Raw genomic sequence first — 27653 nt, forward strand, 5'->3', positions numbered from 1 at the left:
TCATGTGTGACGGCACTGATCCACAGATGTATTAATAGATCCGCTGATCTCAAACGCTTTTCGCAGCTCAGCAACAGTTGAACGACCCGCTGTTAGGGATGAAACGATAATCGATTTCACGAGAAACCTCAATAAAATTCCAGATGATTAGTATTATCGTTTCATGTTTAGTTATTATTAAAACCGTGTTTGATCACTGCACAAGTTATTTAGCTTCTTCTGTGAAGGAACATGACTGTAATTAATAATTGTAATTAATAATTTTGGCCACCACTGTAAAGATCTGTAAAATAACTGCAGTGTGTGTCAGTACTTTTTAAACATTTTCAGCACATTGTAACAAAACTAATTCTATAATAATAATTCTAACCATGACCATTTTGGTTACTATAATGATGATATAAAACTTTCATACCCTTTCATCTCTAACTGTGGTAATCCAGTTATCATCACAGCCTGAGGTTCAATGATGGATCATGTTTTCAAGAAAAGACAGCCGCACTTTTCTGAACATGAGGAGATAAAAGTAGGAATGTGTTCAGATGCCAGTGATCATTTTAATGTCATTAGAATCAGTCAAGTGAGTGATTAAAATAATTAGTAGTGGAGCTGATTTTGATCGGTGTCTGATCAGTTGAAGTGTTCCTGGATAAGAGCGCGGGTGATTGGTGGTCATGTTCTATTTCAGGTAAATGACCCTTTTGTGAGGCTTGTTGGTAGCAGCTTCTTTGGCTCCGTCTGTTTGCTGTAATCTTTTATTAGAATCTGTGTGAGTCTGGCAAACCCCAGTGCATCCATGCCAAAGTGTTAAGATGAGCAGGGAGGGAACACTGGCCTGTTCTCCAAAGGGAATCTTAATGAATTCCTGCAGCTCACACTGCACTGCTGTCATCTATATTTCAGGAGCTTAGCATCCAAAGTGGTCTCTTAGTCTACACCCCTCCTTCTCCATAACCCTGCATCCCCTAAAAAGGAACCAGTACCAAGCAGACTCCAGTGCCATATCTGGGTCAGGCCTAAATATTAATTCCTCTCTTGCCATTGCCCTCCACTGTAACCCTGTCTGCAACTTATGGTGACCTGCAGCTGGTGGAAATATGGTGGAATGCCTCCCTTAACTTCTGAACTTCCTGTGGAAAAGCTGCACTAAGCACTTTCTTGTGCAGCGCATATGCAGTGTATGTATATATACATATATACATGTTTGCCTTCAGTGTATTAACTGTGATTGGTTTATTTATAGCTCTGTGATCTTTATGTGCACAGGGAAGTGGGTTACCAGTGAATAATTTAAAAAGTGACCCCTGTGTATAAGTGCTGAGGTGTGTAATTGTGTGTGTGTGTGTGTGTGTGTCTCTGTGGATATCCTCCCAGTGAGCCCTTTCACTCGCCTGGTTACTGATAACAAAGACAGGAAGTGCACAGGTCAGACGCCACTTCCTGGTCTGAGAGAGCGGAACCATGATGCCACTTCCTCAGCATCGGTCACACTACAGCTGGTATACTGAAGTGTAGGCATGGCAGAAAAAATCTCTCTCTCTCAAGTGTAGTGATTCTTATTTCTACTCGTTTTCACCATCGATTCATTGATTATTAATCAGATAGTGGTTAGGTCTGTAAAATGTCAAGAAACGTTGACTCTGTTCACTGTCCAGAGCCCAAGTTGATGTCCTCAAATGTCTCATTTTGTCCAAAACACAAAGACATTCACGTTTGAAAAGCTGAAATCAGAGAATTTGGATATTTTTTCTTTAAAAAATTACTCAAGACAATTAATCATCAAAATAGTCAACAGTTGATTTAATAATCAATTTATTGTTGCAGCTCCAATTTTTATGATTTATGATTTTTATAGATATAAATAACTAGCACTTAGTCAGTTAGCTTGATGCTAATGTATTATGGGAATTCCCTTTGTTGCATAAACAGAAATTAGCATGAGGATCTTATTATTAGTATTATCTAAACAAATGGATCAGTTTGATTTCACGTTTAACATGAAACAACGTGTGTTCACTGCTGACCTCAGTATATATATGTGTGTATATATATGTGTGTGTGTGTGTGTGTGTGTGTGTGTACATATATATGTATACATTTTTTTTCATTTATTTTGTGTTTTTCATTTCAGTTATATTTAAACTTCAAAGTCATTGTTTAAAAAAAAGTTAAACATAATGTTCTCAAAATCAGTATATAATTGTGTTCAATAATCATGATTTCAATATCAAACAAAATAATCATGATTATGATTTTTTGCTATAATCATGCAGACCAGTTGTTATATACACTAGTACATATTGATTATTGACACCCAGGTATGATGATGGTGTGTAATTGTGAGATAAGTGCATCATCTGACTGAAGTGTGTGTTCACTTGAGGCAAACCACATGTTCCACTCTGCTTTTGAACAGTGTGAGAAAGTGCTGCAGCTTTCATGCACAGTTGTGCATTTATGTAGAAATTGATGAGATCTTCTTTCACATCAGGAGTTTACGGTGCTTGTGCGAAACTACAGCTGCAGTGATCTTACAAGGCTTTTAACTTGTTCTGTGGGTTTCTGTGAGACTGTAACATTTCTAATGAAAACTGTAATGTAAAAAAACCCATGAAAATCACCAGATTTGGAGGCGTTTTTTCTCTTTTTCTCCCTCGGTCTTGTCTGGTTGACTCTCTGTACACGCTCGTCTCAGCGTATGAGCTGCAGTGAAATGTTTACTGTTTGGGAGGAGCAGATTTTGCCACGCTATGAATCAGCTCGGTGCTCCCATTAGTGTGACATCCCAGGAAAGAAATCTTTCTCTGTACAGATGGAGATAAAATTCTCCTGCTCCTGTGATGTGACAGCAACAGGACTGCGTCATTTCTCAGACACAAACTTTCAGGATACAAAGTTAAAGTGGCTGCGTTTCCTCTCAGCTCAGGACATTGGTTTGTATTTTGAGCCACACTGATTTGTTAAATTAATTGCCAGCTATTTTGATAATTGATGAATTGGGCTGAGTAATTTTTTAAGAATAAAAGGTCCAATTTCTCTGATTTCAGCTTCTTCATTTTCTGGTTTCTTTACTCCCCTCTGACAGTTGTGAACAAAGCAAGACATTTGAGGACGACATCTTGGACTTTGATCAACATTTTTCACCATTTTCTAAAATTTTATCGGCAAACTACTATTAATCTAGAAAATAATTGAGTGTGAAAAGAATGGTTAGTTGCAGCCTTATTTGTATTTCCATAATCTGACATATGTTGCCATAATCATCAGATGCTTTGCTGTGTTTGACAGTTCATAGTTGGCAGTGCCGTGAGTAAATGGCAGGTGTTGGATTACTGGTTGCTTACTGTTGACCGAGGGTGGAGACACGGCTAAAAATCTGAGTTCAGGATGTACCGAAGGGTTAACTGATGAGAGCCGAGTGACATTAGCAATTAATCAGGCAGGAGGCAGCAGAATTGTGTCAGTAGGCGAGTGCACAGGAAGTGATGGGCTTGGATTTCTGCTGTGTCAGAAGAACACAGGATGGTTGATCTCCCGGAGATATTCTCAGCGGGCTAAGATGAACTTTTGTCGCATTTTCTGTCACTCACGTACAATTATCAGCCATTACAATACAAGGCACAATGCCAGGCTGTGTCTCTGAAGGATTAGAGGATCTTTAAAAAGGCCATCAGTGGCTGTTTTTAATGGCACTTTTAATGCAGTGCACCATTACGGTGAAACTAGGGATGCTCTGTATTGAAATTTTTGCCAATATCTAATCATCGTCTTATGGTAATGTCGGTGCTTACAGCCCCTATTAATATTCTTAATTTCTTTGCAATAAAACCACAAATCTACTCCTCACAAGTGGAATCGACCTGTTCCACAGAAACTGTGATGATGTGTGATCAGTGTGGATGATAACAGAAAACAAAACTTAATTTCTATGTGACAGAAGAACGAATGTATGCTTTACTGTAGGATCAGCTCTAAAGCTGGGGTTGATCTCACTGGTGAAACCAGCTAGAGTAAGCTAGGTTTAAATATATCCAAACGAAAAAAATCCCACCCACCTTTTAGGGTTCTCTCCAAATCTACTCCTCCAAAATACAGACTGACACTGCTTGACTACTGTTTGATGACAAGTCCAGGAGGGAGAGCGCAGTGTACCTTTATTTAACCGTATCCAACTACCTCATATCTCATTCACTAACATAGGCCAAATGAAAAACAGCTGTCAAGCTCGCATGTTCATAGAGCTGCAATGATTCATTGATTATTAATCAATTATTAAATTAATCGCCAACCATTTTGATAACTGATTAAATGTTTTGAGTAATTTTCTAAGAAAAAAAGTCAAATTTTTCAGATTTCTTTTCTCCTCTCTGACAGTAAATTGTGGACAAAGAAAGACATTTGAGGACGTCACTGATCGACCATTTTCTCCTTTTCTTGACATTTTAGAGATCAAACATCTAATCGATTAATTAAGGAAAAAGATCAACAGATTAATCGGCTATGAAGATAATCGTTCGTTGCAGCCCTGCATGTTAGTATTTGGACATTTTGGCTGCCTTCTGCTTTTCTTGTGAGAGTATCTTGCTACAGCTTTAGCATGATATCTGCCTAACTTTGTGGAAGACTCTGGTCAGATTTTTCTTTCTTTTTTGTCAGAGCATTTGATTTATCGATTGCTGTCAGGATGTAAAAAGAATTTCACCAACATAGCCTGATTTTTTTTAAAAACAGAGATATATTACCTACACTACCTTCCAAGTTACTACAAGTTATGAAGTGGTCTCATTTTAATACTGATGCCTCTCTATGACCTGCAGAAGTTAACAACAACAAACAGACAGCAGTTTTAGTTGAAATGTATCCTGTCAGTAGATGAATACAAAAGACAGACAGATGACTTCTGATGAGGCTTCACACATCTGACACTCCTGATACAACTATTTCCTGTCCATCCAAAGACTGTGCAAGTTGAGACATGACAGGAAGGTATTTAGACAATTTGCACTCTGGTGGAAGTTTTGTCTAACAGAGATAGAAAATATAGAAGTCAGGCGAAAGCAATTGACTGTGAGCTTTCACCCTCTGAGGGCAGGGTCCATATAGTGCAGATAGATGGCCGGTGACGTCTCCCTTCTTTATAACGAGGTTAGCACATGATGCCCTGTTTTAATGCTTTCCTAAATGCCGTTTTGCAGTGGAGAATGATAGCTTCATTACATCTGATCAGCTGCAATGACCTTTTGATGGCGAACTTTATAAAGTTCTAGGATTCATGAGTGGGCAATTTGGCACTTTAATGGGAAGGGTGGGGGTTAGAAATCAAGATTTGTTGGAGCAAAGCCGAACGCCTTGGCACGGCAAGTTAGTGTCACAGTGAAAGCTGTTAAGTAACTACTGCCATCTGTCCTCACACTCGTCCACACACTTGTGTTTTCTCCGTATGGAGGTTATTTACTGTAGGTACTGATACGTTTCCCCTCTTGTTATTCGCAGGTTGTGTCAGAGGGCGTCTGTGTGAAGAGACGTGTGTGTGTGTGTGTGTGCATGTGTGTGAGTGTGTGAAAGAGACACAAAGAAGAATCCAGTGATGGCGACCAGTAAAAGTAAAAACCAGAGCTCTCTGGCACTGCACAAGGTGATAATGGTGGGCAGTGGAGGCGTGGGGAAGTCGGCCCTCACCCTGCAGTTCATGTATGATGAGGTGAGTCTACACACTACAAAACTACTGAAAGGTTAAACATGGAGATTCTGGTATTTTCTCTGGACCACAGATGTTTACTGCCACGGTCACAGTTTGCCTCCGCTACCAAACAGCAAATCAGCTGCATTTTAACCAGCATGTCCATCAGCACATAACCGCTCACACTTTACTGATGCTTTATGTAGGACTGCTGTAGTCACAGAGTGTTCCTTGGTGTTATTTAAAGGGATAGTTCACCCAAAAATGGAATTAAGTCATTATCTACTCACCCTCATACTGACTGAAGGTTGGGTCTATTTTGTTAGTCCACAAAACACTGCTGGAGATTCACAAGAAAACAACTTGGCATGTTGGGGCTTTAGGAGACTTGAATTACACCAGTCAAGCAGTATGGAGGCATTTTATGTTTTTATTCCGTTTTTTTTTCTGTTTGAAAATTGTTCACCATTCACTTCCATTGTTTGGGAGATTCTGCAGCGCTGTTTTCCTGTGAAACTCCAGCAGCATTTTGTGGACAAAAACTAAACCTGACCTTCAATCAGCATGAGGGTGAGGAGATAATGCCTGAATTTTCATTTTTGGGTGAACTATCCCTTTAAGGTGGTTCATTATGCAGTAGTAGCACCAGTCTCTTGTTTGCTTTTGCAAATGACTTCATTTCAGAATAAGAAAAACTTTATTGATCCCTGTGAGGAAATTATACATGTCACAGATGCATTCAAAAACAATCAATTTAAATATAGAAAAATATATAAGCATAGAAAAATATATAAGCATAGAGAATGTATAAGAAAATGGAAGAGTTATGTATACATACATACATTTTGACATACATACATACATACATATATACATTTTTACATACATACATACATACATTTTGACATACATACATACAAACATTTTGACATACATACAAACATTTTGACATACATACATACATTTTGACATACATACATACATACATTTTGACATACATACATACATTTTGGCATACACACATTTTGACATACACACATACATAAATTTTGACATACATACATACATACATACATTCATACATTTTGACATACATACATTTTGACATACTGACATACACACATTTTGACATACTGACATACACACATACATACATTTTGACATACACATACATACATTTTGACATACACATACACACATTTTGACATACATACGTACAGACATTTTGACATACATACACACATTTTGACATACACATACATACATTTTGACATACATACACACATACATACATTTTGACATACTGACATACTGACATACATACATTTTGGCATACACACATTTTGACATACACATACATACATACATTTTGACATACTGACATACATACATACATACATACATACATTTTGACATACTGACATACATACATACATACATACATTTTGACATACTGACATACATACATACATTTTGACATACTGACATACACACATTTTGATGTACATACATACATACATTTTGACATACTGACATACATACATTTTGACATACACATAAACACATTTTGACATACACACATTTTGACATGCATACATACATTTTGACATGCATACATACATACATTTTGACATAGACATTTTGACATACATTTTGACATACATACATACATACATTTTGACATACATACATTTTGACACATACATATTGACATACATACATACACACATTTTGACATACATACGTACACCCATTTTGACATACACCCATTTTGACATACACACATACATTTTGACATGCATACATACATTTTGGCATACACACATACATACATTTTGACATACTGACGTACATACATACATACATTTTGACATACATACATACATACATTTTGACATGCACACATACATTTTGACACGTACATATGTATGTCAAAATGTTTGTATGTATGTCAAAATGCATGCATGTATGTATGTCAAAATGTATGTATGTATGTATGTATGTCAAAATACATACATACACACATTTTGACATACATACATACATTTTGACATAGATGCATATATACATTTTGACATACATACATATTTGACATGCATACATACATTTTGACATACATACATACATACATACATTTTGACACATACATATATACAAACATATTGACATACATAAAAACATTTTGACATACATACATACATACACACATTTTGACATACATACATACATTTTGACATACATACGTACACACATTTTGACATACACACATTTTGACATACATACATATTGACATACATACATTTTGATATACATACATTTTGACATACATACATACATTTTGACATGCATACATACATATATACATACATTTTGACATACATACATACATTTTGACATACATACATACATTTTGACATGCATACATACATACATACATACATTTTGACATACATACATACATACATACATTTTGGCATACACACATTTTGACATACACACATACATACATTTTGACATACACATACATACATTTTGACATACACATACATACATTTTGACATACATTTTGACATACTGACATACACACATTTTGACATACTGACATACACACATACATACATTTTGACATACTGACATACATACATACATACATACATACATACATTTTGACATGCATACATACATTTTGACATACATACACACATACATACATTTTGACATACTGACATACATACATACATACATTTTGACATACTGACATACATACATTTTGACATACTGACATACACACATTTTGACGTACATACATACATACATTTTGACATACTGACATACATACATTTTGACATACACATACACACATTTTGACATACACACATTTTGACATACATACGTTTTGACATGCATACATACATACATTTTGACATACACATTTTGACATACGCATACATACATTTTGACATACATACACACATACATACATTTTGACATACTGACATACATACATACATACATTTTGGCATACATACATTTTGACATACACATACATACATTTTGACATACATACATACATACATTTTGACATACTGACATACATACATTTTGACATACTGACATACATACATTTTGACATACTGACATACACACATTTTGACGTACATACATACATACATTTTGACATACTGACATACATACATACATACATTTTGACATACACATACACATACACACATTTTGACATACACACATTTTGACATACATACGTTTTGACATGCATACATACATACATTTTGACATACATACGTTTTGACATGCATACATACATACATTTTGGCATACACACATTTTGACATACACACATACATACATTTTGACATACACATTTTGACATACATACATACATACATTTTGGCATACACATTTTGACATACATACATACATTTTGACATACATACATACATTTTGACATGCATACATACATACATTTTGACATACATACATACATACATTTTGACATACTGACATACATACATTTTGACATACTGACATACATACATTTTGACATACATACACACATATATACATTTTGACATACTGACATACATACATACATACATTTTGACATACACATACATACATTTTGACATACATACATACATACATTTTGACATACTGACATACATACATTTTGACATACTGACATACATACATTTTGACATACTGACATACACACATTTTGACGTACATACATACATACATTTTGACATACTGACATACATACATACATACATTTTGACATACACATACACACATTTTGACATACACACATTTTGACATACACACATACATACATTTTGACATACACATTTTGACATACATTTTGACATACATACGTTTTGACATGCATACATACATACATTTTGGCATACACACATTTTGACATACACACATACATACATTTTGACATACACATTTTGACATACATTTTGACATACATACATACATACATTTTGACATACATACATTTTGACACATACATATTGACATACATACATATTGACATACATACATATTGACATACATACATACATTTTGACATACATACGTACACACATTTTGACATACACACATACATTTTGACATACACACATACATTTTGACATGCATACATACATTTTGACATACATACATACATACATGCATGCATTTTGACATACATACAAACATTTTGACATACATACATACATACATACATTTTGACATACTGACATACATACATACATACATTTTGACATACATACATACATTTTGGCATACACACATACATACATACATTTTGACATACATACATACATACATACATACATACATACATACATACATTTTGACATGCACAAAAACATTTTGACACATACATATGTATGTCAAAATGTTTGTATGTATGTCAAAATGCATGTATGTATGTATGTATGTATGTATGTATGTATGTCAAAATGTGTATGTCAAAATGTATATGTATGTATGTCAAAATACATACATACACACATTTTGACAAACATACATACATGCATGCATTTTGACATACATACAAACATTTTGACATACATACATTTTGACATGCACACATTTTGACATACATACATACATACATTTTGGCATACACATTTTGACATACACACATACATACATACATTTTGACATACATACATACATACATACATACATACATACATACATTTTGACATACATACATACATTTTGACATACATACATTTTGACATACTGACATACATACATACATTTTGGCATACACACATTTTGACATACACACATTTTGACATACACACATACATTTTGACATGCATACATACATTTTGACATACATACATACATACATACATGCATGCATTTTGACATACATACAAACATTTTGACATACATACATACATATATACATTTTGACATACTGACATACATACATACATACATTTTGACATACATACATACATTTTGGCATACACACATACATACATACATTTTGACATACATACATACATACATACATGCATGCATTTTGACATGCATACAAACATTTTGACATACACACATACATACATTTTGGTATACACACATATTGGCATACACATACATACATTTTGACATACTGACATACATGCATTTTGACATGCACAAAAACATTTTGACACATACATATGTATGTCAAAATGTTTGTATGTATGTCAAAATGTATGTATGTCAAAATGTATGTATGTATGTATGTCAAAATACATACATACACACATTTTGACAAACATACATACATGTATGCATTTTGACATACATACAAACATTTTGACATACATACATTTTGACATGCACACATTTTGACATACATACATACATACATTTTGGCATACACACATTTTGACATACACACATACATTTTGACATACACATACATACATACATTTTGACATACATACATTTTGACATACTGACATACATACATACATACATTTTGACATACTGACATACATACATACATACATTTTGACATACATACATACATTTTGACATACACACATACATACATACATACATTTTGACATACATACATACATACATACATTTTGACATACATACATACATTTTGGCATACACACATACATACATTTTGACACATACATACAAACATTTTGACATACATATGTATGTGTCAAAATGTTTTATGTATGTCAAAATACATAGATACGTACATTTTGACATGCATACATACATACATTTTGACATACATACATACATACATTTTGACATACTGACATACGTACATTTTGACATACATACGTTTTGACATGCATACATACATACATTTTGACACATACATATATACATACATTTTGACATGCATACACACATTTTGACATACACATACATACATTTTGACATACACATACATACATTTTGACATACATTTTGACATACTGACATACACACATACATACATTTTGGCATACACACATTTTGACATACACACATACATACATTTTGACATACATATGTATGTGTCAAAATGTTTGTATGTATGTCAAAATACATGGATACATACATTTTGACATACACATTTTGACATACATTTTGACATACATACATACATACATTTTGACATGCACACATTTTGACATGCATACATACATACATTTGGGCATACACACATTTTGACATACACACATACATACATACATTTTGACATACACATACATACATACATACCTACATACATTTTGACATACTGACATACATACATACATACATACATACATACATTTTGGCATACACACATTTTGACATACACACATACATTTTGACATGCATACATACATTTTGACATACATACATACATGCATGCATTTTGACATACATACAAACATTTTGACATACATACATACATACATTTTGACATACATACATACATTTTGGCATACACACATACATACATACATACATGCATGCATTTTGACATACTGACATACATACATACATACATTTTGACATACTGACATACATACATTTTGACATACATACATGCATGCATTTTGACATGTATACAAACATTTTGACATACATACATACATACATTTTGACATACTGACATACATACATACATACATTTTGACATGCACAAAAACATTTTGACACATACATATGTATGTCAAAATGTTTGTATGTATGTCAAAATGCATGTATGTATGTCAAAATGTATGTATGTCAAAATGTATGTATGTATGTATGTCAAAATACATACATACACACATTTTGACAAACATACATACATGCATGCATTTTGACATACATACAAACATTTTGACATACATACATTTTGACATGCACACATTTTGACATACACATACATACATACATTTTGACATACATACATTTTGACATACTGACATACATACATACATACATACATTTTGGCATACACACATTTTGACACACACACATACATACATTTTGACACATACATATTGACATACATAGATTTTGACATACACACATTTTGACACACACACATACATACATTTTGACACATACATATTGACATACATAGATTTTGACATACTGACATACATACATACATACATACATTTTGACATACTGACAAACATACATTTTGATATACTGACATACACACATTTTGACATACATAGATATATACATTTTGACATACACATACACACATTTTGACATACACAGATTTTGACATACATACATACATTTTGACATGCATACATACATACATTTTGACATACACATTTTGACACATACATATTGACATACATACATACACACACAGATTTTGACATACACAGATTTTGACATACACACATACATTTTGACATGCATACATACATTTTGACATACATACATACATGCATGCATTTTGACATACATACAAACATTTTGACATACATACATACATACATACATACATTTTGACATACACACATTTTGACATACACACATACATACATTTTGACATACACACATACATACATTTTGACATACATACATACATACATACATACATTTTGACATGCATACATACATACATACATTTTGACATACACACATACATACATTTTGACATACATACATACATACATACATACATTTTGACATACATACATACATTTTGACATACATACATACATACATACATACATACATTTTAACATACACACATTTTGACATACACACATACATACATTTTGACATACATACATACATACATTTTGACATACATACGTTTTGACATGCATACATACATACATTTTGACATACATATGTATGTCAAAATGTATGTATGTATGTCAAAATGTATGTATGTATGTCAGTATGTCAAAATGTATGTATGTATGTATGTCAAAATGTGTGTATGCATGTCAAAATGTATATGTATGTATGTATGTATGTATGTCAAAATGTATGTATATATGTATGTGTCAAAATGTATGTATGTATGTATGTCAAAATGTATGTATGCGTATGTCAAAATGTGTATGTCAAAATGTATGTATGTCTGTATGTGTCAAAATGTATGTATGTATGTATGTCAACATGTATGTATGTATGTATGTCAAAATGTATGTATGCGTATGTCAAAATGTGTATGTCAAAATGTATGTATGTATGCATGTCAAAACGTATGTATGTCAAAATGTGTGTATGTCAAAATGTGTGTGTGTATGCCAAAATGTATGTATGTATGCATGTCAAAACGTATGTATCAAAATGTATGTATGTATGCATGTCAAAATGTATGTATGTATGTATGTATGTATGTCAAAATGTATGTATCAAAATGTATGTATGTATGTATGTCAAAATGTATGTATGCATGTCAAAATGTATGTATGTATGTCAGTATGTCAAAATGTATGTATGTGTGTATGTCAGTATGTCAAAATGTATGTCAAAATGTATGTATGCATGTCAGTATGTCAAAATGTATGTATGTGTGTATGTCAGTATGTCAAAATGTATGTCAAAATGTATGTATGTGCATGTCAAAATGTATGTATGTATGTCAGTATGTCAAAATGTATGTATGTGTGTATGTCAAAATGTGTGTATGCATGTCAAAATGTATGTATGTATGTATGTATGTCAAAATGTATGTATGCATGTCAAAATGTATGTATGTATGTATGTATGTCAAAATGTATGTATGTATGTATGTCAGTATGTCAAAATGTATGTCAAAATGTATGTATGTGCATGTCAAAATGTATGTATGTATGTCAGTATGTCAAAATGTATGTATGTGTGTATGTCAAAATGTGTGTATGCATGTCAAAATGTATATGTATGTATGTATGTATGTATGTATGTATGTATGTCAAAATGTATGTATATATATATATGTGTCAAAATGTATGTATGTATGTATGTATGTCAAAATGTATGTATGCGTATGTCAAAATGTGTATGTCAAAATGTATGTATGTCTGTATGTGTCAAAATGTATGTATGTATGTCAAAATGTATGTATGTATGTATGTCAAAATGTATGTATGTAAGTATGTCAAAATGTATGTATGCGTATGTCAAAATGTGTATCTCAAAATGTATGTATGTATGCATGTCAAAACGTATGTATGTCAAAATGTGTGTATGTCAAAATGTGTGTATGTGTATGTCAAAATGTATGTATGTATGTCAATATGTATGTATGTATGTATGTCAGTATGTCAAAATGTATGTATGTATGTATGTCAAAATGTATGTATGCATGTCAAAATGTATGTATGTATGTATGTATGTATGTATGTCAAAATGTATGTATGCATGTCAAAATGTATGCATGTATGTGTCAAAATGTATGTATGTATGTATGTCAAAATGTATGTATGTATGTATGTATGTCAAAATGTATGTATGCATGTCAAAATGTATGCATGTATGTGTCAAAATGTATGTATGTATGTATGTCACAATGTATGTATGCATGTCAAAATGTATGTATGTATGTATGTCAAAATGTATGTATGCATGTCAAAATGTATGCATGTATGTGTCAAAATGTATGTATGTATGTCAGTATGTCAAAATGTATGTATGTTTGTATGTCAGTATGTCAAAATGTATGTCAAAATGTATGTATGTATGTATGTCAAAATGTATGTATGCATGTCAAAATGTATGTATGTATGTCAGTATGTCAAAATGTATGTATGTGTGTATGTCAGTATGTCAAAATGTATGTATGTGTGTATGTCAAAATGTGTGTATGTATGTCAAAATGTATGTATATATGTATGTGTGAAAATGTATGTATGTATGTATGTCAAAATGTATGTATGCATGTCAAAATGTATGTATGTATGTATGTATGTATGTCAAAATGTATGTATGTATGTCAGTATGTCAAAATGTATGTCAAAATGTATGTATGTGTATGTCAAAATGTATGTATGTGTGTATGTCAAAATTTGTGTATGCCAAAATGTATGTATGTATGTGTGTATGTCAAAATGTGTGTATGTGTGTATGTCAAAATGTGTGTATGTATGCATGTCAAAACGTATGTATGTCAAAATGTGTGTATGTCAAAATGTATGTATGCATGTCAAAATGTATATATGTATGCATGTCAAAATGTATATATGTATGTATGTCAAAATGTATGTATGTATGCATGTCAAAACGTATGTATGTCAAAATGTGTGTATGTGTATGTCAAAATGTGTGTATGTGTATGTCAAAATGTATGTATGTATGTACGTCAAAATGTATGTATGTCAATATGTTTGTATGTATGTATGTATGTCTGTCAAAATGTGTGTATGTCAAAATGTATGTATGTATGTCAAAATGTATATGTATGCACGTCAAAATGTGTGTATGTCAGTATGTCAAAATGTATGTATGCCAAAATGTATGTATGTATGTATGTCAGTATGTCAAAATGTATGTATGTGTGTATGTATGTGTGTGTCAAAATGTATGTATGTATGTATGTATGTATGTATGTATGTCAGAATGTTTTTATGTATGTCAAAATGTATGTATGTCAGTATGTCAAAATGTATGTCAAAATGTATGTATGTGTGTATGTCAAAATGTGTGTATGCATGTCAAAATGTATGTATGTATGTATGTATGTATGTCAAAATGTATGTATATATGTATGTGTCAAAATGTATGTATGTGTATGTCAAAATGTATGTATGTGTATGTCAAAATGTATGTATGTGTGTATGTCAAAATGTGTGTATGCCAAAATGTATGTATGTATGTATGTATGTCAAAATGTATGTATGTGTGTATGTCAAAATGTATGTATGCATGTCAAAATGTATGTGTGTATGTCAGTATGTCAAAATGTATGTCAAAATGTATGTATGTGTGTATGTCAAAATGTGTGTATGCATGTCAAAATGTATGTATGTATGTATGTATGTATGTCAAAATGTATGTATATATGTATGTGTCAAAATGTATGTATGTGTATGTCAAAATGTATGTATGTGTATGTCAAAATGTATGTATGTGTGTATGTCAAAATGTGTGTATGCCAAAATGTATGTATGTATGTATGTATGTCAAAATGTATGTATGTGTGTATGTCAAAATGTATGTATGTATGTATGTATGTATGTATGTATGTATGTATGTCAAAATGTATGTATGTATGTATTTTGACATACATACATTTTGACATACCAACATACATACATTTTGACATACATACATTTTGACACATACATATTGACATACATACATTTTGATATACATACATTTTGACATACATACATACATTTTGATATACATACATTTTGACATACATACATACATTTTGACACATACATATGTATGTCAAAATGTATGTATATATGTATGTATGCATGTCAAAATGTATGTATGTATGTCAAAATGTGTGTACGTATGTATGTCAAAATGTATGTATGTATGTCAAAATGTATGTATGTCAAAATGTGTGTATGTATGTATGTCAAAATGTTTTTATGTATGTCAAAATGTTTGTATATATGTATGTGTCAAAATGTATGTATGTCAAAATGTACATATGTATGTATGTCAAAATGTATATATGTATCTATGTCAAAATGTATGTATGTATTTTGACATACATTCAAAGATTTTGACATACATAGACATACATACATTTTGACATACATACATACATTTTGACATACATACATTTTGACACATACATATGTATGTCAAAATGTGTGTATGTATGTCAAAAGGTATGTATGTATGTCAAAATGTGTCTATGTCAAAATGTATGTATGTATGTCAAAATGTATGCATGTATGTATGTCAAAATGTATGTATGTATGTCAAAATACATACATACATTTTGACAAACATACATATTGACATACATACATACAAAATGTATGCATGCATACATGTCAAAGTGTATGTCAAAATTTATGTATGTATGTCAAAATTTATGTATGTCAAAATGTATGCATGTATGTATGTCAAAATTTATGTATGTCAAAATGTATGTATGTCAAAATGTTTGTATGTATGTCAAAATGTACATACATACATTTTTACATACATAGACATACATACACTTTGACATACATATTGACATACATACATACATACATTTTGACATACACACATACATACAAACATTTTGACATACACACATACATACAAAGATTTTGACATACACACATACATACATTTTGACATACATACACACATTTTGACATACACATATACATACAAACATTTTGACATACATGCATACATTTTGACATGCATGTGTATATATGTATGTCAAAATGTATGTATATATGTATGTATGTCAAAATCTTTGTATGTATGTCAAAGTGTATGTATGTCAATGCATACACACATTTTGACATACATACATACACACACATGGATTACAAAATGTATGTATGTCTGTCAAAATGTATGTATGTCAAAATGTGTGTATGTCAGTATGTATGTCAAAATGTACATACATACATTTTGACATACATACATGCATACATATTGACACAATTTGACATACATACACAGAGTTTGACATAAACACATTTTGACAGATACATACATATGTATGTATAAATGTATGTCAATATGTATGTATGTCAAAGAAGAATAAAAAAAAAAACGTGTACACAAATGTGCATGATGTTACAATGAACATGTAAATAATTACGCTGATCTCACCTGACGTTCACCTTAACTTTATGGTCTGATGAAGCTGGATTCTAGCTGTAGTTTCTCATCATTACAAATAAATTCCTGCAGTCTGATTGTTTCTTTTTTTCACTGTTTCTCTTGACTGTCCATCAGTTTTACAACATATGTCCAACATCACCTCAGCCTGCAGTAACAGCAACAGGTTAGCCTACGAAATAAACAGTAAAACAGCATGAGGTTAGGTCACAGACAGCTGGAATATAAATCCATCCTTGACTGAATTGATTTTCTTTCAGTTAACATGTATTGAAATGTAAAAAAAACACAGAAGAGCCGAGTCTGAATGAGAAAATGAAAAAAAACATCAAAATAGGGGTTCTTGCCGTTCCTTGCTGTCAAAATTGCAGTAATTTCAACAGCTATACCTTTTTGCATGTACATACAACTTGTTGAATGTTTTATGCTTCAAAAAAAATGACATTGTCTTTTCATTCCCAGTTTGTGGAAGACTACGAGCCCACCAAGGCAGACAGCTACAGGAAGAAAGTGGTTCTGGATGGGGAGGAGGTCCAGATCGATATTCTGGACACAGCTGGGCAGGAAGACTACGCTGCCATCAGGGACAACTACTTTCGCAGTGGGGAGGGTTTCCTGTTGGTCTTCTCCATCACAGAGCACGAGTCCTTCACTGCCACCGTGGAGTTCAGGTACCATATCCCGTCTACATCCGTCTGGTTTGGGGAACAAAAACATCTTTGGCCTCCCTGGTGAAGAAGTTTGATAGAAAATATAAGCTTCACACTACAGAACGTGAGTTACATAATCTACAGAGAATGTGTGTGTTGTGACAGATGTGAAGGTTTGGATGTAGAAAGCTTCTCCTCATCGTTCCCAGAATACTGACAGCACTGTAGAACTGTGTACACCTGCAAAACATGGCTGAACTAGAATTAAAGTCATTATGTTGTCAGGTTGGGAATCATCTGACACTTTCAATGCTGTAAATTAGAAAATGGTTAAAGCAATTTAAAGGAACACAATGGGGCATTTTTGACAACAGACAAACCTGAAAACAACGTGTCACAATAAATAAAGAATGAATAATCAGCCTTGACTGGCGCCTAAACTCATCATAGCAACTTTCAAAATATTCTGATTCATCAGGACGTCTGTAAACTTTAATTAAACAAACTGTTAGTCTGAACTGGAGATGTGTGCGATTGGTCGTCTAGTCAAGTCATTCCCAAAGACTGGTTTGTGACCCACAGGTGGATCACAGGAGATTTTATTTGGGTCACCAAATAAATCAAAGACTGTGGAAGAAATTCTGCAAATTTAACATTTATAGCTGCAGTACAGCTTTTATAATGAGGTTAAAATGTACATATTGTTTCACTAATGAGAGAAAAAAATGACTAAATGATTATCAAAATAATCAGCAATTAATTTAATAATCGATTAACAATCAGTTAATCATTGTAGCTCTAATGGCAGCTAACATCAGCTCCAGGTACACTATGTCATTTATTCTCAGGAGCTGTGATCCTGCTCTGTCTGAAATTTAAAATACAATCTGCTAACTGATGAATGTGATTAATGGCTTCAAATGGCTTTTAATACAAGAAATAATTTTTTGTACATTTAACATTATCAGTCAATAAACTTTGCACAGTTTAACTATTTGAGATTTTTCTTACTTTTAGACTAGTTGACTAAATTCAGATTTCTGTGTAACTGACAGAAATCAGTCACCAGGAACATCCCCAGGCTGAACTGTTAGAACTATGTTGAATTATTAACACATGGAAATTTGTCCTGTATCGGCAGGGAGCAGATCTTGCGAGTGAAGGCGGAAGAGGACAAGATCCCCCTCCTGCTGGTAGGAAACAAGTCTGACCTGGAGGAGCGCAGGCAGGTCTCTGTGGACGAGGCCCGAGGGAAGGCCGAGGAGTGGGGCGTCCAGTACGTGGAGACATCGGCCAAAACCAGAGCCAACGTTGACAAGGTGTGCTTTTCGTCCTCTTCGTTGCTGCAGAACATCTGATTTCCATGTTACAACAGATTCCTTGATTTTTCTCTCCAGGTATTCTTTGACCTGATGCGTGAAGTAAGAGGGAAGAAAATGTCAGAAAACAAAGACAAAAACGGCAAAGGAAAGAACAAGAAGAACAAGAAGAGCTTCAGAGAAAGATGCTGTTTACTTTGAGCTCGTCACGGACCTTAACAACCCACAACACAACGTTAAGTCGGGGAACAAAGCCGAGCGTCTTTGCCATCGTCATTGAAATGAAATTTGATTTTTTTTAAATAGCTGGTTATAGTTTAGTGTTTAGAACGATCTCTACCACTTTTTTGCCATTTTTAATTAATGAAATCTGAGTTGGGTCTTCGTTGGAAGATGACCACTGTTGTGACTGTGACTCGGACCGCAGCGCTCGACGACCAAACTGCCACTGACACTAACTCTGCTGCTCAAGACATTCTCCACTGTTTAACTCAGCGATTAAACTGCCTTTGACTTTGGTTGTTTTACACCAGAATTGTTGAGTCTTTGTCAAGTAAACAGTGCTCTTAATTTTCTTTACCTGCTCTTGATCTTAATCTGCATAATTCTTAGTCTATGTTAGTATAGACCTCAAGTCTATGTTCATCGATTTACATGGAACTCTAATGCTGCTGTCTGTCATATTTGTAATCATTTATGTCTCGTCTGTTGAAGATGTTGGCCTCATTCATTCATTCATTCATCTGTCCAGACTGTGATGTCTGGACTGGCTGTTGAAACTGGATGTTTTTCTTTTTTTTTAATGCAAGTTCATCCAAGGATTTGTGATTTTTCTGAGCGCAGAAGAATCACACAGTGCAATCAGAGGACTTGTTGTCTAACAGGGTCATTTTATCAAATTTTTATTAGGCTTTACATAATTACCACAAATCAATCAGAAGATGCTTTGCAGTTTTTCAGCTGCTGCATAAATAAAATCTTTTGTGACTGTGAATCACAGACAAACATGGCTACTCAGAGCTCACGAGCTTCATGTAGATATTTTAACACTTGTCAGATATTTTGCGGCTGTGAAAGAAGGCTGTAATGTGGTTACTTGTATTTTCTTATTGGTAAATGAGCAGTGACTCAGAGGAAAGAGTAGAACTATTTTTTTTTCTCAGCGGTGCTCTGCCACATGTCTGTAATCTGACCCTCCCCACCTTTCTGACAGTGCAGATTACTTCCTGTTTCACACGACTGTTAAAGTCTGGAGTCTGCACTGTGAGACAGGTGTTGACAATCCAGGAGGCCGTCTCACCTCTGGTCCATGTTTTTATTCCTTGATCTTTTGAATAACATGCACTACATTTCAGATACCTAAGAACTGGACTTCATGCTGAGTGGAGTCACGCTGGAGATTTTTTGACAATATGTGCCAACAAAATCACACACAAAAAAAAATCAAACTATGTTTGTAGATGTAAAGTATGTATGTTAATTAACTGAGCGTATGTGCATTTACCAGGAAATCCTACTACCTTTAAGTGTCTGTGAGTGAAGCTTTGACGAGAGCGCCGACTCCTTAACTGTTGTTAAATCAAGTGCTACAGTGAACAAGATGTTTCTACCACTGCCTAAAAGGTTCTTTGTAACATGTCCTCCCTGTTTCCTTTCCTCTTACAGCTGTGAGTGTGCTCGCTCTGCAGCGAGTGTTGCTGAATAAATGCTTTGTTTTCTTTGTAAATATTGGATGTGATTTTGTCTCTGAATACCAGGACCACTGTGTGGGATTTAGTCACATCTAGCAGTAAGGTTGTAGAGGAAACTTAAAAAGGCAGCATCTAGAGCCAGGTTTGTCCGTTCTGGGCTACTGTAGAAACACAGCAGTTCAACATGGTTACCATGACCACGCCCCTCTTTGGGTGGAAAAAAAAGCACAATAAAAGCGACCAGTCAGAATAAAATGTGTTGAATTAATGAACATGGGTCTCATGACTCACGCCATATATGATTATTCAGACACATGAACTACAAACTAAACATTCTGGTATGTAGTCCATCATCATCAAACAGCACAAGACATCAGCATCATCCAGGCAGAAATATATTATTATATATATAAATAATAATCTCACTCGAGGAGATAACCTATAATACAAACAAGCATAGCTCCACAAACACAAAACAACCACTCTATATTTCATCCAGCTCATGAACTAACAATCCATAGTCCATATTTATATCAACTAAATCGTGAAGATTTTATCTATCATGTTACTCTTCTCCTTCATTCCTGTGCTTTAAAACTAAAACTCAGAAAATGCAAAAAACATGATCAAAAACATATTTGACTAAAGCTCCATTCTTCAAACCTCTCCATCGGGAGAAAATCAGGAACAAGGTTTTGTTTTTCAAACTATTTGCCTCAAATCATGATGAAACCGTGAGAACAAAGTCAAATGAATCTCATCCTCCACCTCATTTAACTCACAATAATCACAAATTCTCTCTTCTTCTCTCAACATCTTTCACATTTATAGTTTTTTTTTCAATCAAACAATAAGCTCTCAGTTTAGGCTTTTGCCAGCGTGTCAGCAGAAAACACTTCATCACAGATTATGATGTTGCAGAGTAAATGATGTGAGCCGATTGTGTGTGTAGATCAAAGTGAATCAGAGAAGAGAACTAAAGTTTTTACTGTGAAAAAACTTGGCATAACTATAAAACATCTGCTTCTAGAATGAAGTTTGGTTCAACAGTACTGAAACTGAAAAATAGTGTTTTAATGATAATAAAAAATGACAGACGTCTGAAATACATAACCTCAAGATTCTGAAATGTAGTTTTATGTCAGATTCTTCCATTCTGATTAAGACAGGCTGAAAGGACTCTTTGATCAACAAAGACAACACAGTTGTTCATCTGAGGATTTGTTAAGTAAAACCATTTTCTTATTTTGTGTGTTTAAACTGGCAAAAAGCGAGTGGTTGTTTTCACCCACACAGGTGTGGTGTGATGTGGTGGCATGACGCAGAAGCAAAGTACCTGGATGGGTTGCTTTCATCCGGCGATTCCCAAAGTGTGGGCTGTGGTCCCCTGGTGGGCCGTGCAGGCACTGCAGGTGGGACCCTGAGAAGGCCTGAAAAAAAACAAAACAAAACAAATTTACATTTTACAAGTCTGAAATTTAATAAAATATTTATGCTTCATTTTAAAAAAGTAATCAGTACTCTTAAAACAAAGCCATGTTATTCTTCTTTTATGTGACCCAGTTTGTCAGGTGTTACACTGTATTTGGTGTCCTGTCACATTTACACCAGAAAACATCTTATATCTCATCACTGGTACGATTAGTCTCGTGTGTTGATCAGAGCTGTGGTCAAAGGTTTGGCTGAGCTGCAGAAGATTTTCAGATTTCAAATTGGACCCACTGCCCTCTGCAGAAAGAAACCGTTCATTCTAAGTTAAAAACACAAAGATTCTTATTTTCAGTTGATTATACACTAATGAAAATATTCTCATGAATATTATTTTACATTTTCCTGCTCCCTAAATCTTACAGACTGCACCTTTAAAGCGTAAATTGTGTGTGCGTTCCTAATTGGGGCTGTACATTAGAAGATGATTTATATTAGATGTACGTGAACTAAATCAGGGGTAAATTGTCTCCCAGCAGCAGTGCTGCACGTCGCCCTCCGCTGGCTGATGGAGGTAATGGATCTGCTCTCTCCTCTTACTGTAAGGACACCGTACAGTTACTGTGGCTCCAGCCACAGAAGTGAAATGTTATGGTTGTCATTTCCTGTTCCCTTTGGGCCATTCTGTGTCCCAGTTTAGTCAAATAACCCGGCAGTTACTCACTTTGCATTGATTGTTCCTTTGCCATCTAGAAAAGAGTGCCAACGGCCTGTTTTTCTTGAATTTGACAGCGACACACCAGCACAGCACCAGTTTTTTTTTTCATATTAACCTTCCAGGCTCATCTTACATGGCAGGACGAGTGTAACTTCACCCTCGAGATGAGCCAGTCGTGGTCTCTCACCGCTGAACCCCTGAGGGTGGACCGGCTCGCTGAAACTCATTTCACAACGTGGAAACAAGGTTGACTACATCACCAGGGAAAGACTCACCATCTTTCACTTTGAAAATACTTTTTCCTCTGAAGGATAACGGGGTCTTCTCCCGCTGCTGCGTTAAAGGAAGTAAGTACCACTGACTTCTACTGTGACTGCATGTTTTCCATCACTGACCAACGACTCACATTTAACCCTCTATGGCGGTCATTCCCAGAGACTGACATTTTATTTAGGTCACCAAATAAAGACTGCAGAAATGGCAGTAAAAGTTAAGGCCTGTTGTGAAGTGAGTCGCAAAGGTTTGTCATTTTTAAAAAGTGGGTCCCATGAAAAAAAAGTTTTGGAAACACTGCTGTATGGTGCCGCATCATTTTTTGCCATAAAACAGACAGCATAAACAATTTGAAGACATATTCAAGAAATATTTTTAGGGTAAATCTGAGAGTGTGTTAGTTTAAAGCATCAGTGTACAGCATTTTTTGTTTGTATATTTTTTCTTTTAACTTTAAGTGCTTCTACTTTCCTTCTATAAAAAAAAACAGTCAGCCATGATTTAAGCGTGAATTATCTTTGTCGATAAATGTTAGAATTATATCTGTACAAGTGCAAAATAAAAACTATGTAGCAGTCAACAGCAGTCCTTTCATAAAACAAAATAAAACTAATAAAATAAAATAATTAACCATGTAATATCACCAGGTATATACTGTCACAGTGCGGTACAGTATTGAGACATTGGATATACAGTACCGTTACATCAGAATATAAACCTAAACACACAATACCAAAGAGTCATAGTGAGAATGAAAACCTTTAAAAATGAAACCTACTCATCTGTTAATGTGAAAAAATCTAACATGATATCTCGTCTTATATTTTATCACTGTATCGCCAAGCTCCAATTCAACATGACCTCCACAGAGTCATGTGACAAATTAGTATTGCACCATAATTTTGTTTTGTGTGAATGTAAAGGGCCAAAAACAGATCCGTCACCTAAAGGCAGTGGTGGAAAGAGAACTGAGAATCTGTACTCAAGTACAAGTACTGTTACATCACTTTAATATTATTAAATTACAAGTAAAAGCACTGCTGTTAGAAAAATACTCAAGTAAAAGCACAAAGTATTCTTCTCAAAACTACTCAGAGTATTAGTTACTTTTTAACCATTTAAGTTTAATCAGTCCCTCCAGGAAGTTGAAGTGTTGATGATTCATACAAACTAAACCAGTCTCCATGAACTCTGCACGGCCTGGCAATTTCTGTCCAATCACCTTAACCTTTCTGCAAATATGACCAATCATTTTAGCTTCCTGTGAGTCCCTCGCCTGAAAAAACATGTAAAATCCTGAAGGGACTGATTAACAAATTATCAGAAGCAGTCATTCAATTAAAGGAGTTTCTGTAAATCTTCAGCCGCTTCTTGTTCTGTTCTGGTCAGTGGATTTTTTTTATTTTAAATCTGTTTGTCCTGGTTTTCATCGATCTGTTTGTGATCAAACAAACATTAATGTCCACAGACACGCAGGTGAAAGATCTGGATATTAATTCAAATTGTACTCAGTACTCAACTATGATTTTAAAAGTAATTAAGTAGATTACATAGTGAAATGCATACTTAAGTACAGGTAAAAGTATACTTGAATATATACTCATAAAAATACAAATACCCACCAAAACTACTTAATTACAGTAACTTGAGTGTTTGTAATTAGTTACTTCCACCCCTGCCTAGAAGCAACACAAGAGTTAACTTATATTCCTGTAGGGCCGTGTTTGTGTCTCTCTTGTTTGTGAGTTTATCGTGACCTTATTCTGCTTTATTTTAAAATCTCCTGTCACGTTCCTCCGGGGGCGGATGATCTGCTGTGATATTTCTATTCGGCGGAATAATCTGGGAATGGAAAGTTCATCTTTTCCAGCACTATTGTAGCATTAAGTCCCCTTTGGTGTCAACACTCAAATATCCCCGATGTCCTCGAATCAATCGCCCATTTGTTGGCACTGCAGCAGCTCCGGGCCGTGCATCTTAACAGCATCACAGATAAGACTGTTACTTCTCTGGCCTTTTGTAGAGAATTGTTTATTTACAAGTATTGATCAGACGGGCCGACGCCAGGTGAATTCTTAAAGCTCGGCGTTCACCTTTAAAAAAAGGGAGAGAGATGCTGCAGGGGTTTAAACCTGTAACATTAACGGCAGCCACTGTTCCACATTTACCACGCGCCGCACATAAACACACTAATCCGTCCCCAGTTCATATCGCTGATGAAACCTGCCGGGTTTTAAAGCCTGTGGCAGCGTTTCCACCAGAGAGGCTAAACATGTCACAGCTCTGATAAGCACATTTACCTGCGTGACACTCACCTCTCTGGATTTCCACCCCCCACCCCCCGTACCTCTAAGTAGGCAGATTAGGTGGTCCGTTAAACCCACAGGAAGGCAGTTATTTAGAAATATATGAAAGGGCAAAGTGAGCCAGGCTAATGACCGATGCAGTGTCACCGGCGCACTCTCGGGTCTTTTATCATTCTGTAGAGAGGGCCCCCGTCCTCTGAGTAACCCTCATTATATCTGAGCTAATGTTGGGGATGAGGATGTTCAAGTGATAAAGCACCATCACAGTCCTTCATTATACAGAAAGAGAAACAGACTCGGTGGAATTGTGCGCTCGACCTATAAGATAAATGCAACGGACAGAGAATAACTCCTATTTTAGCGACTGTGCCATATCCTGCTGTCTGCATGGTGCGTCTCACCGGGGACAGACATGTTCACTCTCTGACCATGGGATGGCACTCTTGATATTCTGTACAGCTGCTGGCTGCTTCCTGCATCATTAGTGCTCTCAGTCTGCTCTCCACTACCAGGCTGCAGTCAGTGGTGACAAGTGACCGAATGAATCACACAGAATGAATGTTTATCGGTCCTAAATAAATTATACTTTCCTGCAGAATTAACGAACAGTTTCATAATTATTTGTATGTTTATCTATTAATTATAACAAATGATCACATCATTAGTTCTAACCTTACTTAAAAACAACTTTCCAAAGTTAACATCACCTGTAACACCAGTGGTTCTCAATCTCTTTGAGTCGTGACCCCCGAGAATAATCAGGTTGGTGTTTGTGCACAGTGTTCGAACTACACAGTGGCGTTCGGGGAGCCCTATTTTCTGGTGCACATCACAACTAAAGCATGTCACATGT

General features: G+C 34.4%; 1 protein-coding gene and 1 long non-coding RNA gene across 2 annotated transcripts in view; one reads left to right on the top strand and one right to left on the bottom strand.

Moving 5' to 3' along the window:
• Nucleotides 1–22110, top strand: part of LOC146323328 (ras-related protein Ral-B) — a 33860-nt gene extending 11750 nt beyond the window's left edge. Inside the window, exons 2-5 of the mRNA XM_084725516.1 lie at nt 5494–5701; nt 18878–19086; nt 20207–20384; nt 20463–22110. Coding sequence (XP_084581642.1) covers nt 5588–5701; nt 18878–19086; nt 20207–20384; nt 20463–20585 — 624 coding nt within the window. The 5' untranslated portion in view covers nt 5494–5587 and the 3' untranslated portion in view covers nt 20586–22110. The remainder of the gene's footprint in view (nt 1–5493; nt 5702–18877; nt 19087–20206; nt 20385–20462) is intronic.
• Nucleotides 22111–22947: 837 nt separating this feature from the next.
• LOC146323329 (uncharacterized) overlaps nt 22948–27653 on the bottom strand; it is a 38214-nt gene continuing 33508 nt past the window's right edge. The window contains exon 3 of the long non-coding RNA XR_014771280.1: nt 22948–23505. This is a non-coding gene — a long non-coding RNA (uncharacterized LOC146323329). The remainder of the gene's footprint in view (nt 23506–27653) is intronic.

This window comes from Lutjanus erythropterus, chromosome 8 (assembly GCF_056507025.1).
Source record: "Lutjanus erythropterus isolate fLutEry1 chromosome 8, fLutEry1.hap2, whole genome shotgun sequence".
Classification (NCBI taxonomy): domain Eukaryota; kingdom Metazoa; phylum Chordata; class Actinopteri; order Lutjaniformes; family Lutjanidae; genus Lutjanus; species Lutjanus erythropterus.